General features: G+C 57.4%; 2 protein-coding genes across 2 annotated transcripts; both read left to right on the forward strand.

The window, feature by feature from the left end:
- Positions 1–393: 393 nt before the first annotated feature.
- CH63R_02500 (Peptidase M16 inactive domain-containing protein) lies at positions 394–3,702 on the forward strand (the record flags this gene model as incomplete). Its single annotated transcript, XM_018297475.1, has 4 exons — positions 394–669; positions 747–1,601; positions 1,678–3,313; positions 3,380–3,702. 4 exons carry the CDS (start codon positions 394–396, stop codon positions 3,700–3,702), a joined length of 3,090 nt encoding a protein of 1,029 aa, XP_018162291.1.
- Positions 3,703–6,673: 2,971 nt separating this feature from the next.
- On the forward strand, positions 6,674–11,370 carry CH63R_02501 (ubiquitin carboxyl-terminal hydrolase; the record flags this gene model as incomplete). Its single annotated transcript, XM_018297476.1, has 4 exons — positions 6,674–9,055; positions 9,113–9,685; positions 9,737–10,487; positions 10,556–11,370. 4 exons carry the CDS (start codon positions 6,674–6,676, stop codon positions 11,368–11,370), a joined length of 4,521 nt encoding a protein of 1,506 aa, XP_018162292.1.
- Positions 11,371–17,686: the final 6,316 nt, after the last annotated feature.

The raw sequence follows: 17,686 nt of genomic DNA on the forward strand, positions 1-17,686 counted from the left end.
CACGTCCACAACCAGCCCAATCCTGATCCTGAACCTGAGCCTGCAAAACCCACATCCACCCGACATCATTGTGTCCCACGTCCCTTTGCTCGTCCTTCAAAAGTGGCGTTCCCCCACCACACGCCCTGAGCTTGCGTCTCTCACAAACGTGCCAGGCCGACCAGCTGCCCATTTTCTAACCCGTCTTGCTGCAGTCTTGTGCCGTACACACACACACACACACACACACACAAACACACACACACGCTCGATCCTTGTCTTTTCTTCTTCCTTACTTTTTTCTTCTGCTATCAGAGATACACCATTAGCCGACCCTTTGATCCTGAACCGACCCCTACAAACAGCAGTATCAGTTTCAATTCTCAGAGACGCCTCGGCGAATTGAACGCCGACATGACCAACACCGATACCGCTGCCGCCGGGCACCTGGACGGCTCTGTCCCTCACCGAGAGCTGAGGCCCCAGCCCCCCGTCGAACGGGTGACGGACCAGCTCGAAACCCCCTCCCTCGACGATCGCACCTACCGTGTCGTGAGGCTGTCCAACAAGCTCGAGGCTTTGCTGGTGCACGACCCAGAAACGGACAAGGCCAGCGCCGCCCTCGACTGCAATGTCGGAAACTTCAGCGACGAGGAGGACATGCCCGGCATGGCCCATGCCGTCGAACATGTACGCAGGCCCTCGCGACCCGCACCTCCCCGTTGCTCGCTTGCCTGCCCGCACTCTGCTGACCTGTACACGCGTAGCTACTCTTTATGGGTACCAAGAAGTTCCCCATAGAGAACGAATACTCACAGTACCTCTCCAACAACTCGGGTAGCTCCAATGCGTACACCGGCGCAACCTCGACCAACTACTTCTTCGACGTCTCGGCCAAGCCCGCCAACGACCAAGAGCCTACGGCCGAGAACCCTTCGCCCTTCAAGGGCGCTCTCGACCGCTTTGCCCAGTTCTTCATCGAGCCTCTGTTCCTCGAGTCGACTCTGGATCGCGAGCTGCGCGCTGTCGACTCGGAGAACAAGAAGAATCTGCAGAACGACCAATGGCGACTCCACCAGCTGGAGAAGTCTCTTTCTAACCCGAAACACCCTTTTTGTCACTTCTCGACAGGCAACCTCGACGTCCTCAAGGACCAACCCGAGTCCAAGGGCATCAATGTACGCGCTAAGTTCATGGAGTTTCACGACAAGCACTACTCAGCGAACCGTATGAAGCTAGTCGTTCTGGGGAGGGAGCCCTTGGACGTCCTCGAGCAATGGGTTGCCGAGTTCTTCTCTGGGGTACAGAACAAGGATCTGGCGCCGAACCGCTGGGAGGACGAGGTACCCTTCCGTGAAGCTGAGCTCGGAGTCCAGGTTTTTGCCAAGCCCGTCATGGATTCGCGGGAGTTGAACCTCTTCTTCCCCTTCCTCGACGAGGAAAACATGTACGAGTCTCAGCCTAGCAGATATGTGAGCCACCTGATTGGCCACGAGGGCCCTGGTAGTATCATGGCCTATGTGAAAGAGAAGGGATGGGCAAACGGACTGAGCGCTGGTGCTTACCCCGTCTGCCCAGGTTCTCCTGGCATCTTCGACTGTCAGATTCGTCTGACGGAAGAGGTAAGTCTGCCATAAGCTGCTGCTTTGGCCCCTCCACCTACCCCGACCCCCTAATGCTGACAGCAGCACACCATAGGGCCTCAAAAACTACAAGGAAATCGTCAAAGTCTTCTTCCAATACGTTGCGCTTCTCCGGGAAGCGCCGCCGCAGGAATGGATCTTCGACGAGCAGAAGGGCATGGCCGATGTCGATTTCAAGTTCAAGCAAAAGACCCCTGCGAGCCGGTTTACGAGCAAGATCAGCTCCGTCATGCAGAAGCCCCTCCCGCGGGAATGGCTGCTCAGCGGATACAGTCGGTTGAGAAAGTTCGATTCCAACCTGATCGAAAAGGGCTTGGCGTGCTTGAGACCAGACAACTTCCGTATGACCATTGTGTCACAGAAGTTTCCCGGCGACTGGAACCAGAAGGAGAAGTGGTACGGCACTGAGTTCCGCCACGAGAAGATTCCCGAGGACTTCATGGCCGAGATCAAGAAGGCCGTCTCGAGCTCGGCCTCGGAGCGGCTCGCCGAGCTCCACCTGCCTCACAAGAACAACTTCATTCCCACGAAGCTCGAGGTCGAGAAGAAGGAGGTCAAGGAGCCGGCTCTGTCGCCCCGTGTCGTCCGAAACGACAGCCTCGCTCGGACGTGGTTCAAGAAGGATGACACGTTCTGGGTGCCCAAGGCCAACCTCGTCATCAGCTGCCGAAACCCCAACATCTACTCGACCGCGGAAAATGCCGTCAAGGCAAGGTTCTTCACCGACTTAGTCCGCGACGCGCTGGAGGCGTACTCGTACGATGCCGAACTGGCCGGTCTGCAGTACAGTGTCTCGCTTGACGCCCGTGGCCTGTTCCTCGACCTAAGCGGGTACAATGACAAGCTGGCTGTTCTCTTGGAGCAGGTCTTGATCACCATCAGGGACCTCAAGATCAGGGACGAGAGATTCGACATCATCAAGGAGCGCCTCAACCGCGGGTACAACAACTGGGAGCTCCAGCAACCGTTCAGCCAGGTTTCGGATTACACGACTTGGCTCAACTCGGAGCGCGACTTCGTCGTGGAGGAATACCTGGCCGAGCTGCCGAGCGTCACCGCCGAGGACGTGCGGCAGTTCAAGAAGCAGATGCTCTCACAGATCCACATCGAATCTTATGTGCACGGGAACCTGTACAAGGAGGACGCGCTCAAGCTTACAGACATGGTCGAGAATATCCTGAAGCCCCGCGTCCTCCCGCGACCCCAGTGGCCCGTGATCCGATCGCTAGTGTTTCCTCCCGGATCGAACTACGTTTACAAGAAGACGCTCAAGGACCCGGCCAACGTCAACCACTGCATTGAGGTGTGGCTTTACGTAGGGGACAAGGGCGACAGGCTTGTCCGAGCCAAGACGATGTTGCTTGACCAGATGTGCCACGAGCCCGCCTTCGACCAACTCCGGACCAAGGAGCAGCTGGGCTACGTTGTCTTCAGTGGAGTGCGGAGCTTTTCGACGACGTACGGGTTCAGATTCATCATCCAGAGCGAGCGGACGCCCGAGTACCTTGAATCAAGAATCGAGGCATTCCTCAACCTCTTCTCCAACACGCTGGACTCCATGTCGGACGCAGACTTTGAGGGTCACAAGCGCAGCTTGATCGTCAGAAGGCTCGAGAAGCTGAAGAACCTTGACCAGGAGAGTAGCAGGCACTGGACCCAGATCGCCAGCGAATACTACGACTTTGAGCTCCGTAAGTGATTGAATCGTGTATGCCCTGGAGAGAGGGTCTCGATGGAAGCTAACAGTCACTATGTAGCTCAACAAGATGCGGCGCACATCAAGACGCTCACAAAGACGGACATGGTCGAGTTCTTCCAGAGGTATATCAAGCCTGGGTCGACCACTCGGGCGAAGCTTTCAGTGCATCTGCGTGCCCAGGCCACCGCACCGGCCAAGGAGGGCGCCGAAGCCAAGGTCAACGGCGTTGCCAAGGACGTGGAACTTCAGCCGGCAGGCGACGTCAAGCCGCCGATACTGATCGAGGACGTTCGCAGCTTCCGGGCGGGGCTTGTAGCGACATGCGGGGCGCGGCCTGCCAAGGACTTGACCGAGTACGAAGACACGGACGCAAAGCTATGATGATGGACAACGGATGACGGATGAAAGGGAGGAATGGGTTCAAGAGATTCGCAAACAAGCGGCGTTTGAGACCTTTTTCTTCTTCTTTTTTTCTGGTGGTGTTTTCCGGGAAGCATTTGCTAGAGAGAGACAACAGACTCAGTGTCACTTCGTTGTCTATTATTGATTACGAAATGGGGAGACGCGCTCCTTTGAAAACAATTCTTGGGTCCGGTGACGAGGTTTACAAGCGCAATCGTGGTTAGAATTGGAGAGACAGAAAGTGCCATGAGGCTTCAAGACGGCGCGGGATAGAACCCTGGTAACTCGTACCAGCCCCTGTTTTTAGTTGTAAGAGACGGCAGTATGAAAACAAGACAACACTACATTTGACTTGGGGCGTGGCAAGAGAGGACATTGCTCCACGGGGGAGGCTCCAGACCAACATGTGCTTAGACTTGATGTAAAGGTAATGTGAGTGACAAGTCTGCGCGAGTCAGACAGAATTGGATGGCATGTGGCAAATGGCGACACATGCAAAACATGTCAAAAACCAGCGAGGAGAAGAATGAGAAAGAAAAGAAGAAGCTAACCGTAACGCTTGGCTGTCTGCCTGGTGCTCCCCTCCCACACACAGAACCACGATGTAGTTTCTGAGGCAAGGCGCAACTCGTTCGCATCGCCGACGCCCAAATGAGCGAACCATACTGGACTGCTAGAGTAGTGGGGGCTGACGTCAGGCGGCGGCAATAAGGACGGTGCGAGGGGGAATGTGGGGCCCCGTAGGGCGCTCGGGCGATTGGACGGCGGAACTGGACTCACTGGAGTGCGACTGCCTCTTTTTTATTTTTTATTTGGTCTTTCTTTGCAACGACGCAGAGCCGGAGAGGGAAGGCGGTGGGAGAAGGCCTGTAGACGTGGGACTGCCGGGATTTTCTTGTTTGTTTAAACGAATCCGGAGGAGGGCATTGGCGAGACAGACGCCCTCGGGCTTCATTGGTAGCCTGCATCGTGAATTCTGATAAACATGGCTATGGGTTCCCCAAGAACTGGACTCCTTGAGTTGGCGAGACAGACATGCATCTGTGGGATTGCAGAATTGGCGGTTGAGGAACGAGACAGCTTTGTTCGGCAGGCAGCCATGTGCGTTACTAGGTATGCTATCAGTACTTTCCCCCCTCTTTCCGTGGGGATTGCGGGCGGGTGACCAGCAGCAGCAGCAGCAGCAGCAGCAGCAGCAGCAGCAGCACGAACTCTGGATTGGCAGCCCAAGATCGATATGCATCTTCTTCTTTTTTCCTTTCCCTCTCTGGGTATCGTCCGTACAGCATCTGCTATTGATATCTATCCTTGCTCCAGGCAGGCTGCAGCACCCCACCCCTGCTTGTAAATGCCCCCCCTCCCCAGAGGCCGTGTGGGTATTTAAAAGTTTTCTTCAAGTTTCTGCTCTCCAATCAGAGGGCAACGGCTCAGATTATTACTCTTGCGGTGGTGAATTGTGCTGTCAATTGACATACCGCACATTGCCTGCTTACCTTTGTCTCCTTCTCCTGCTTTAGGACCAGACCCCAGCCACACACACAACCCAGAGGTTTCATTTACTGTGTCTGGGTCTGTGTGTATGTGTGTGAGTGACGAGGAGTACGTACCAGCAGCTCAGTGCAGTCTCCAAGGCCCTTTCACAGCCAAGTCACTCACTCAGTCTGGAGTCAGTCGTCTGCCCAGGCCCTGGCACCCCCAATTCCTTGATCCAAACAAGCCAAACAGAAGGAACGCCCTTGTTGCAAAGAAATCCATTAGCTTCAGAGTACTCTCTCTGTCCACTCCACCCAGGCTAGAACATCCGCATTCGCTATTTCCACACACACACAACGCACACACACCACACTGCATGCACCAGACCTGCCCTGACTGTCAGGCGCCCCAAGACACCACACTGGCAACAACAAGTATTTTGGAAGGTCTTCTCCTGGAAGACCTTGGGCCTTTACACCTTACACACCGTCTGACACACCGACACTTACACTAACCTGATTGACCTGCTGGCCTGGCAGTGGCACTGCACTGCATAACACAGCACATTAGGTGTCTCTTACTCCATAAGGTAGTTTAGGTCTGAAATTCCCATCAGGCCCTTCTACTTTTGCTACCTCCCACTACCACTACCACCCACTCTCCACCTCTCCCTCTACCACCCCACAGCCCCCCCAGTGCGTAGTTGTCTGTCTAGTAGAGGTCCTTCTCTGCAGTTGGCCCTCTCACCGACCTGCTGCTGCACCACCCCGTCGCCATCCACTTTGCCCTACCTCATCTTCAGTTTAAACACCTCTTTTTCACTTAATCCCCCCCCCCCCCCCCCCAAGAGGTGCTGTAAACTCAGGTGGGCTCCTGGCTGCTGCAATACATAGCCAAGTCGCTTTTTTTATTTCCTTTTTTTTTATGCTCAACACCTTCTCCTGCCTTCTGTCACCAAACACAGGTTTCCCCCGCTGCCACCCCAGAGCTGCAAAGGCAGCTCGCTTTCACAACGTCTTCCTCAAAGAAGAGAAAGCTCTCTCGCAACCGGGCGCGCAACCACAACGACGATATATCTCCTACATCCTCCCCCGATACTGTGTTGCCGTCGTGCGAGCCCAACGACGATCCCTCCTTCTCCTTCTCAGCCACCTCCACCGACGGCTGCTCAACCCCTACATACCTTCGTAGCGACTCCTACCCGGCATCAAGCCTGCCTGCCCGACTGCAGCAAACCAGCTCCCTCGTCTCGGCCGACTACGCCTCCAGCACTGCCTCCTCGCCTTGCGGTGTTGCCGACTTGTCCATCAACAGCGATCGCGGAGGCGATATTTCTGGCGCCGAGACTGGCACTGCGCTGACGTCCTTTTCAGCCAGAAGCCGGTCTCCCTTCAACGTTTCCCGCCGGGCCATCATGACCAGTGATGCCAATCCTCACCAGCGCTCTTCCTCGCCCTTGAAACGACGAGCCTCCACCATGGACCCTGATGCCGATGTCAGCATGAAGGAGGAAGATGTCGATATGGCCGCCTCCGCCCAGTCCTCCACCACTACCAACGAAGCTGCCACCGAGGGCGCCCAGCCTGTCCCCGCCGAGTCCGAACATCATCTGCCTCGAGCCATGAGTGTCGACTTGCCAGACAAGGCTTCGAACGGTGGGCCCAGCGCATCCAGAGACGATGGTAAGCATGATTCCGCGACGGCGACCGTCCGTGGGGGGCCCAGTTTGCTGACCGAAGCCGCCGCCGTCGCCGCAGCTCTTCCTCCCCTGGAGGATCAGATCAAGACCATCCAGACCCTCCTCAAGGCCTTCAACGACGAACCCCCGAAAGTTGGCGATGTCGCCTACGTAGTGTCGAGATCATGGGTGGACAAGGCTTTGGCGCTTGGCCGAGACCCCAAACTCGCCAAGAAAGAGACGTCAAACGAGCCGTTGGGCCCTGTGGACAACGCCGACCTCGTCCTCGAGGTTCTCCCGCAGCCCAATGGCGACGACTTTGTCAGGATGAAGCCTGGTACGAGCATGGAGGAGTGCGAGCTCTTCCCGGAAGACGCCTGGACTCTCGTCTCGGAGTGGTACGGCGTCAAGGACGGCCAGAGGCCCATTTTGCGTCGTGCTATCAACGCGGCGCCTGACGCCACGAGCCAGGCCAACATCATTTTCGAGCTGAACCCGCCCGTCTTCACCATCCACAGGCTTTGGTCGCTGTCTAGTCCCGTCCCGGTCGACGACGAGCTCAAAAGCAAGAAGCCGCTGGTCCTGGTCCGGAGCGCGTCGACGCCCTACAACCACTTCTACAAGGAGATGAAGCAGCTCACGGGCGTTTCTCTGGATCGCAGGATGCGAGTCTGGCAGATCACCACGCAGCAGCCCGTGGCGCAAGACCCACCCCCCTCGTCCGCCCTCACACCTCCTGACTCTCCCAACCCGGACACGGACGCCGGACGCTCCTCGGATCCCTGGCAGCGCCTGCTCGTTGAGGTCCCCAGCTTCACAAAGCTCGGCGGCGGCGATCGGCAAGTCGTGCCTGCCGTGGACAACACTGTCAACCCTAATTACAATGGCAGCTCCCCTCTCTCCGTTCACGGCCTGATGCAGGATATGACCCTCGTCATCGACGAAGAGATTGCCAAGAACTCGTGGGTCTCCAATTACTTCAAGGGTGGCAAGAACGACAAGATCATTGCGTCGCGCGGTTCCGCCACGAGTCTGACCGCCCAGGGCAAGGCCGGCGGCAGCAGCAGCAGCGGACGGAGCAGCCCCGCCCCTTCGGGACCTGTGACCAGGGGCAGGACGCAGCAGAAGAAGAAGCCCGGCCGTGGTCTCGGTGCCGTTGGTCTGCAGAACCTCGGAAACACGTGCTACATGAACTCGGCCCTGCAGTGCGTTCGCAGCGTAGAGGAGCTGACCAAGTACTTCCTAACCGACGAGTACAAAGTGGAGCTCAACAAAGCCAACCCTCTGGGTTATAAGGGGCAAGTCGCCATGGCTTACGGGGGGCTGCTCAAGGAGATATACGCCGAGTCGCGAGGCGCGGTTAGTCCCCGCGACTTCAAGAACACGGTAGGCCGCGCCCGCAGCACCTTCCAGGGCTGGGGCCAGCAGGACACGCAAGAGTTCCTCGGCTTCCTCCTCGACGCCCTGCAGGAGGACCTGAGTCGCATCAAGAAGAAGCCGTATATAGAGAAGCCGGACTCGACTGATGAGATGATTGGCAACGAGGAGGCCATCCGCAAGATGGCCGAGGAGGTCTGGGACATCACCCGTAAACGCGATGACTCGGTCGTCGCAGACCTCTTCACCGGCCTGTACAAGTCGACCCTAAAGTGCCCGACTTGCGACAAGATCAGCATCACCTTCGATCCCTTCAACAACCTCACTCTGCCGCTTCCCATGGAGGACATGTGGAGCCGGACCGTCAAGTTTTACCCGCTGAACGACGCGCCCGTGGATATCGAGATTGAGCTGTCGAAGCACAGCGCCATCGAGCTGCTGAAGAAGGCCGTCTCAGACAAGACGGGCGTCCCTGTCGAGCTGCTGTTGGGGGCCGAAGAGTTTAAGAGCAAGTTCTTCAAGATTTACGATGACAATAACGATGTCTCGGACGAGATCCAGACGAACGACATGCCTACTTTCCACGAGCTGGAGATGTCGCCCACCAACTTCCCTCCCAAGACCAAGAAGATGGGCACCCCGAGCTCCATGCTGGACATCAGCGAGGAGCCCTGGGTCGACCCCCTCTCCGAGCGCATGGTTGTCACCGTCCTCCACCGCAAGAAGAACGGGGGCAACACCTACCGGATGAGAGGAGACGACATTGCGTCGCCCCCTCACTTCATCGTTCTCACCCCCGAAGAGGTACAGTTCGGCGATCCCTCTCACATGACGACCGACGTGACACTGACAACGTTGTAGGCTCGCAGCGAGGATGCCATCCGTCGCAAGGTTCTGGAACGGGTCGCCACCTTCTCCACCTGGTCCGGGTTCGAGGACGCCGACGAAGGCGCGGACGCAGACATGGTCATCACATCTCAGTCCGATGCCGATTCGTCCGGAGACAGTAAGATTGTCTCCAACTCGGTGGAAGGCGAGGACGACCTGGTCAACGTATCGATTGGTGCAGGCGAGCAACAGCAAACTGCGCGAAGAAGTCTGAAGCAGTTCAACACCCGCCGACCGAAGTGGACCGATCCGAAGGAGTATCTGCAGCCCGAGCTCCAGAACTTGTTCGACCTCTCCTATTTCGCCGAGGGCAACGATTCGGGTCCGCCAACCGGCTGGAGCTCTGTGGATGACAGCAGGACCTTCCGTCCCCTGTCGTCCCGTGCTCCCGAGACCGAACAGGACTCCAACAGCCCCGGCTCCACCAACGGCGCGGACAGCGAGCGTGACAGCGCCAGCGAAACGCAGTCTCCGCTGTCCGTCGAGGAGCAGACTCGCATGGCAGAGGAGTCGGAGGAGGAGGACGGGCCTGTCCGAGTGATCAAGGTATGTGCCGGCCAAACATGACTACAAAGAGGAACGAAACTGACGCCCCAGCAGCCTACGCGTGGCAGAGGCAACCACAAGGTCGGCGGCGCCCGCCGCAAGTTCAACAAGGGCAACAAGACGTACGGCAAGAAGGGCGGTAAGCGTCGTAACAAGGACGCGCGCTCAAGCAAGGAGCAATCTTTCCAGGTCGTCGATGTCGAGCCTCAGCCGTCGCCCTTGGACGATGTCCGCGGCGGTCCGCTCGTCCGCCTCGGCGAGGGTATTGTCGTCGACTGGTCCGAGGAGACTTGGGACTTGGTCTTCGGCAAGGATTCGCGCGACGCAGAGGACAACCGCGGCCAGAAGACGTTTGGCGACGTGGAGAAGCTCAGAGACCCCGTCCTGGAGCAAAAGCGCAAGTCACGCCAAGCGCGCAAGAAGCAGGGCATCACCCTCGAGGAGTGCTTGGACGAGTTCGAAAAGGCCGAGGTTCTCTCCGAGCAGGACATGTGGTACTGCCCACGCTGCAAGGAGCACCGCCGTGCCAGCAAGAAGTTTGACCTCTGGAAGACACCCGACATTCTCGTTGTTCACCTGAAGCGCTTCAGTAGCGCCGGGTGGCGCCGCGACAAGCTGGACATCCTCGTCGACTTCCCCATCGAGGGCCTCGACCTGCACAAGCGCGTCCTCTGCCAGGAGACGGGCAAGGAAGAGATATACGATCTCATTGCCGTCGACGACCATTTCGGTGGCCTCGGTGGCGGCCACTACACCGCCTACGGACGCAACTTTGTTGACGGCCAGTGGTACAACTACAATGGTGAGTCGGGGCCTCTCTCTCTCCCCCAACACCAGACCCGACGTGGATCACGTGCTAACATGTCTCAGACACCTCGGTCAGCAAGACTTCGCCGGAGAGCGTCGTCACCAGAGCTGCCTACCTGCTCTTCTACCGCCGTCGTTCCGAGACCCCCCTGGGCGGTCCCCGCTTCAAGCAGATCTTTGACAAGTTCGACAAGGCTGGTGAAGAGGACGAGGAGGACGACACCGACTCGGGGGAAGATCAGCGTCTCGTCGGGGGCTCCTCCCTAACTGGATCGTCGAGACTTGGGATCGGAGCCGAAGCAACTCACCCGCGCGGAAATCGTGGTTTGGCTACTAGCACAATGTCTACAGCCAACCGCGGCGGCGATGATGACGACCTGCCGCCTTACGAAGGCAGCTCCAGCACCAACGTCGGCAGCGACAACATCCAGAACAGCATCGAGGATGAGGGCATTGGCATGATGGACCACACCGACGGCGCCAACGGGTTTCAAGCCGCGCAGCCCTGGAACTGGAACTCGCTGGGGTCCGCCGACGGAACCAACAACTCTCTCGGCCTGGAGGGCTACGGCAGCGACGATGCCCAGCCGGACTCCTCAGACGACCGCGAAGCTGGCAACGACACGGACATGCAATTCGACGAGACCATGGGGGATTACGAGACTGCCCAGGAAGCTCCACCGCCGCCCGACTTTGGCGCCCAGGTCGGTCTCTCAGAGATCCAGAACGCCGCCTGGGACCGTCAGAACAAGACTCAGGTCATTTCAGTCCCCGCCGCCGATGACGACGCCGCCTCTACAGAGGCAGCCGAGATTCACCTCGATGACGATGTAGAGCAGCAGCAGCAGCAGCAGCAGTCTAGTCGCACGCGGCCTTAGGAGATCTAGGTGATGGCCCTTCGAAGCGTAGGATATTGCGTAATTTTGTGAAAGAGTGGGGGGGAGGAGGGGAGGAGGGGTTTCCCGGTTCGGCGTCGCAAGGGAGCACATGGAAGCCCGGACGCATATCAAGACGCGAGCATGGCTTATTGTCATCATGGGTTTATGAACATGAGGAACGAGAAGAGGGGGTTGCGGAGGCATTACAACGAAAAAGAAAAGCAAGAGGATACAATCGAGGCGTAAATAGAGATAGAGCCCCCTCACGCCCTGGCATACGCGAGGCTGGTCTTTGGTCTCGCTTTCATTTTGTTGGAGTCTCGGATGCATGAGGCACGTAGGTATGACTTTTGAGTATTCCGGCTCGCTATAGAGGGAATGTAGCTTGTTTCGTGATGACCAGGTGCCGGCGTCTCGACCGTTGTGTGGTGTTGAGGTTATTGGCCCAAAGGTTGTTTCCCCCCTCCTCCCCTGACAAGTTTTCCACACAGCCGGTGTAAAGGCCGTCCTCCCGAGAACCCGTGTCGTCGTTGAAAGGAAACCCTCATGATAGGTGTAGCCCCGGGTGTGCTGGCGGACCCTGAACATGGTAATGAGGTCGGTCGCCCGCATGGAGCAGTGGAAGTCACGAGAGGGTGCCCGGACCAGGTATCCCAAACACCCCAAGAGGCGCCTGCACGCACAGTGGGTGGGTGCGTGGATGTTAAGAGTCCCTCGGCTCGCGTTGGGGTTGGGTAATGTGCCGTGCCAACTTTGTTTGCCTGTGTCAGGTGTATGTAGGCAGGTAAGTAAGTAGGTAGGTCTTGCCTCGGTGGCCCATCTCCATCTGCATCCCCATTTCCATCCCCATCCCCATCTCCGTCTCCATCTCCGTCGGCAGATCATACCTGTCTTTTGATGGTCTAAGCAGGACCAAGAATGTATCGGTGGGCTCTCTTTCCTCTCCTCGGCTCATCAGTTGAGCTGTGGCAGTTCACTCAGGCCGGAGGGAAAGGCGATACCGATACCGAAAAGAAGAAGGCACAAACACGCCATACACAAACAGGCCACACAAACATATACCCTCCCCCTCCCTTCCTTGCCAGGTCGTGCGCCCCGGTAGATCCGCCCGTCGTCAAAGCTTTGAAGTCCTCCCCCCCGCCCATTTTTATTCTCCGGGTGACCGAGAGAGCATCCTCGGAGGCCGAGTGTTCCCCAGCTGGCGGGTCGAACGCTTCTTCTTCTCTTCCTTTGCCTTTTTGTCTCCCGCAGGTGTATTCGTGAATCGGGGCGGAATACGGACCGGGAACGACCATCAACGTCCCCTCCCCCCGCCCTCTGTTATCAACGGCTTTCAAACATGCGCGCGGAACATGGGACGACGACTGATTTATGCTTTCTAATCATCAGTCGACCCCCAAAGGCTATCATAGGTGACTGACATGTCGGGAACGTGTCAGAATACGGTCTGATTATGGACCGTCGGATTCGAAGTCCCTGCCGGCCACCGTCCGAGATCATGGACCGACGCCCGAGTTACAAAGTCAAAAGGGGCCACTCGTCGAACCAATCTGTTTGCGTGTCCAAAGCTGAGAGAGAGTTGTGGGTCTTGACGTTCGTGGCCTCTTCGCTCCCAGGCGCTTTTCCCATGTTGTGGGCTGTACACTCGTAGTATACCGCAGGGCCGGCGCGTCTTGTCGTTGTGAACCGGCCAGATCTGCGATGCATGCTCTCGCAACGCAACCTCGGCAGTATCGATGGGGGTAGCGTGTTGGACACGAGGAGCGGCCTTCCTTCATGGAGGGGGGGATTACTTCTGCGGACAGATGGCACGCTTAGAGATTAGCAAGGGAAACCGCGAGCTCGTGAAGGCTGTGTGGGAAACGCCACTGTGGATAGAGTCGATGGCCTTCATAGTCGATGGCCGCGCTTCTGCTGGATTGGCTCTGGATAGACCGGGACGAGGAGTCAAAACGGCCGTTGCTTCATAGACCAGGAAACGAGGAGGACCCAGAGATTGTGTTTGCCTTGGAGCGTCCCACGTCTTGAGCCGCGGAAGCACGCGGCACATCATCATCGAGTGAGTGATTGCGGCCTCCTCGCCACTTTCCGATATATAAGACTATGTGCGCAAGCACGCCAGGTACCGGTGGCTGTTGACGGCCGGCACAGTCGCAAATCTCGTGCCGGCTGCTGTTGTCGTTCCTAGTCAAGAGTCCGCGAAGAGGTGAAGGAAGGGTGAAGGACACCCATGCAGACCCATCCTTTGCCTGCCCATCACACAGAATCTTCGGGCCGGGACCCTTGAGAAAGGAGGACGGCGTGCAGAGAGACCGTTGGGATGCGGGTAGCGGCTTGCTCCGCTGCTGTTCTCGAGTCGATACTCCACCCGGACCTCATCGGCGAGGACTACTCCGTATGCGAGGCTCCAAAGCCGTCTTCCCGCTCCCCTCCCCCGTTCGCACTGTACTTACCCTTCTCCAACTCATGTTGCCAGAAAACTGTCCATGTCTGGTCGTCCAGCAAAGTGTTCACACCCCCCTGGAAAACGCAAACCACGTCTCACGAGTGCTTCCAGTCCACGAGCCCTGATCGCCCGTCCCGAGATTCACAGCGTCTTGACAAAAACCCACACCGCCAAACAAACGTCGACGAACGGCACCCGCATGAGCCCATGGTCCACACACTAACCGATGTCAACCTGATCCGGGATCCCAAGATCCCACTTTGTTTCCAGTCCAATACAGGTCATTGAACCATCGCAACATGCCACATACGACTATACCCACTGGAGAACTCGGGATCCCGTCCGCTCTCCCATAGATAAGCCAGTGAGGGCCGGATTAGTAGTTGGGTCGGTGACGACCAGCGAATACCTGGTGTTGTATGTCTTTTGTTTTTGCTGGTTCGTCTAAACACTCGGTTGCGGTCTTCTGAGAGCACTTTGGGCTAGGGAAGGGAAGTTGTCCAATTGGTTACTAACATATATTTATCTGCCCAATGGCAACGTCACTTGGCTGCCATATGGATTGCAAGGCAAACAACCAACCAACCCCCGGTGGAGAGATGGAAAGTCACGGGACAAAGGGAGGAGGCCCAGGACTCGGGGTTTCCGCCCCAACGGATCTTCCACTGCGGCTTATGGGCGTTTCCCGGCCGCCAGACGGACGCCGTGGGGTTCGAGACGCGTTCCCTGATCAACCCCCACACGCGCTAGAGGTCGTTCGGACGAGGGTTGTGCTATACAACTTAGGAGAATGAGAGGCAAGAAGCAAGGGTTTGGGTCTCTCTCTCTCTCTCTCCTACCTCGTCTCCAAAAGAGGTTGTCTGAAAAGGACGTTCATTGTGACGACGGACAGACCAAGACATACGCAGTCGACAACAACAGAAAATGGCATGGGGCGTTTGATCGCATGTGTCATCCATAGTCGAAGTGATCTAGAGGAAGCGTTTCCGGTTGAGTGTGAGAGAAGAAAAGCCCGCTTGGACCGGGCACGGACGCTTGCCAGCTTGCATGCTGCACCAGAGTGCGAGCATATATTCGCTCCTGCACCCGTTCTCGATTGTGACAAGTCGTGGTGCGACGACTAGATCACTTCTCGACGTCTCATGGAGGGAGGCGAGGTCAGAAAAGGAAAGGAAAGGTGGGATGGGCTTCCGGCATTCCCTGTCGACCCGGCAATCCATCGATGAGCGCGAGGCTAACCGGGTGCCGACGACACCAGAGAAGTTCAAGAAGGGGGGTGGAAAGCTTCGGGGTCCTAGGAGGGACAGAGGTTTTCTCCGGATGGGTCGACAGGGCTGAAACGAACTGTGGGCGGCGAACCATCATGGGCCTCAACTCGAAGATCTAGGGATCATTCCCCCTTGCCCTCCGCGCGCCTTCGACCCCACCCCCCACCCACCGTGTGTCTGCTTGACAAGCAGGCAAGGCACTTTTGGCTGGGTCGTTCATCACACCCGCGTCGTCACGCCTAGATGTGCCTGGAGCCGTATCTCCACAGGCCGGGCGAGTTGATAGTGCCCAATGCTCAAGCGGAATACCTGCCAATCTGAGAAGTTGCTCGGAAGAGGGGCACGTAGCGGACTGCGAATGCCGAGGAGGGCCCGGGGAGCCTGGATTCGTGGGCCTCGGAGGGGGCCATGGGCAAGAAATGCACATGGGAGGTATTAGCATGGGCAATGGCGATATATCTCTCTTCATGCACCAACAACATGTAGTAGTGTGCGACCGGTGTGTGGGACACGGCACATGTGTCTCAGGTTGGCGCCCTTCGCCGAAGCAACGTCCAGTGAGAAACGTCGAGCGGCCTAATGCTGCAAATCGACGTCGAGCGGAGAGTCCCGTCAGACTGGGTAGCGGGCAAGCATGACGGTCGATGGATGGTGTCGAACGAGTAAGCTGGCGGCGACGAGACGCCCAAGCCCAACCGCGTTGCAGGATGCCGGTCTCTGGTCGAAATGCATGTTGTAGATGGAGCAGACTTCTTGGCCCAACACTCCGATAGGACATGTGGCACCCGCTCTCTCGCCCGGCGTAGGTCATGGACGGGGTAGGAGATGCGGAATGCGGCCGGCGGTATTTCGGCCGGCAGAAAGGGTTTCTTCGGACGGCGCGGGCGCACAAGTGCGGGCGTGGCGATGAGGCCGATCAAGTCGCGGGGCATGAGCTGCGGTCATTGTATCCGTAACTACGGATAATCTGAGCAAGTGGAAAAACGGGGGGGGGGGGGGGGGGGGGGGGGGGACGTGTTGTGGTGTGTGAATTGTCAAGTCAGGCCAGTGATGAAATTCGGCGCCTCATGACTCTGTGACGGCGTGACCCAGATACGCACGTACAGGCAAGGATGCGGATACCTGGTGTATTGGAGCCAAAAGAAAGAATACTACAGCATCCCTAGCCAGAGATTGGTGTAGAGACGGGCGCCCTGTGGGTTCGTGTATGCAGCGTGGTGTAGTATAGTGCAGCCGATTTGTTGCCCTTGCAGGAGCTGGAACAAGTTCAAACCCGCACTCTGCTTCTTCTCCGCCAACCATGTCAAGGAGGAGCTGGGAAAAGGTTGGACGTCGTTTATCGCCGTACGCGGTGTGCCATAGGCCATGTCACTGGCGTGCGGGCGAGAGCTGAGATGAACCCTCGGAGGCACGGGTACGTGGAAAAGCGCCAGCGGTAACCAAAGGCTGGACGAGGGGCGACGGGGGTGCTATCCTTCCCTCACTTGCGACTGAACATCACAACGGAGATTCGTCTCGCCCAAAACGGCGAAACAGTGAATCCCAACCTTATTGGGAGCGCACACGAGTTGGTGTTAAGATGGTTGTTGGCCGGATCAACTACACCCCGCCGCAGATTGCCCTCGCGTCACTTGTTGAAGGGCAGCTGCAAAAAGTAGGCCATGGCATTGGTCATCGTCACAAATACACAGCAAGAGGCCTGCTGCGTGGGATCCAATGCAGACTCGGTCTTGTCACCTGTCTGTTGCTCGCCAAAGGGTATCGTGGGGTGTGTGTACGAAGGCCGACGAGACAAGCAGGGAGTGGGACTCGCCGAGCGCATCAGAACCGTCGATCAGAATGTTGCCCTGTTCGTCGAGGGCTGAAGAAGTAAGTATCCGTACTGCGTCTTGGAATATCGTTTTCGTCCGAGAGGGTCTTTGATATTGTTATTCTTGTCGCAACCAGACGAAGCTTTTCCCACTCTGAACTTTCGCCAGAAGGATCGGGCAAATGCCAACTACAAGGAATACCTAGGTCGATCGCGTCTTGTGTGGCGGGTCCAAGAGCGAGTGTGACGTAAACAGAGTCTGGCGTGTACTTGTAGGGCCTTGTCCACATGAAGCAATATGCGCCCTAACAGCCCCGGACCACGAATTGGATTTTCGAACCTTGATGAGCTCCGCTGAAGGGAGCGGCAAATATCGATTTGTTGTCGGCATCGCAATGGGAAGAGTGTTATTGGCAATATACTGTACTCGATGGTGGAAAGGTTCGAGAGTCCCAGTACCCTGCCAGCTGACGCGTGATCTGGGTTTTACGGCGGGCGACAATTTCTTTCGTCTCCCGACACCCTTGAAGAGAGGAAACCGTCGAGGGGACATCCGTGTGGCCGGCTGGCAGCGTAGTACGTGCAGTGCAGTATGGGGTGGGTATTCCTTGCCGCCGGGTCATCAGCGGGTGTGCTGTGCAGGCAAATCTGGTGGGTGGTTCCAAGCGTAGAGTACGGCACTGTACGTCCCAAAGACAATTTAGACACCAACAGGCGCCTGATCATGAGGCGGTGCGTGCTAAAAGAAAGCGAAAACCTCGTGGTGGTGCGCGGTGTTCCGCGTCTCGTCAC

This window comes from Colletotrichum higginsianum, chromosome 2 (genome assembly GCF_001672515.1).
Source record: "Colletotrichum higginsianum IMI 349063 chromosome 2, whole genome shotgun sequence".
Lineage (NCBI taxonomy): Eukaryota > Fungi > Ascomycota > Sordariomycetes > Glomerellales > Glomerellaceae > Colletotrichum > Colletotrichum higginsianum.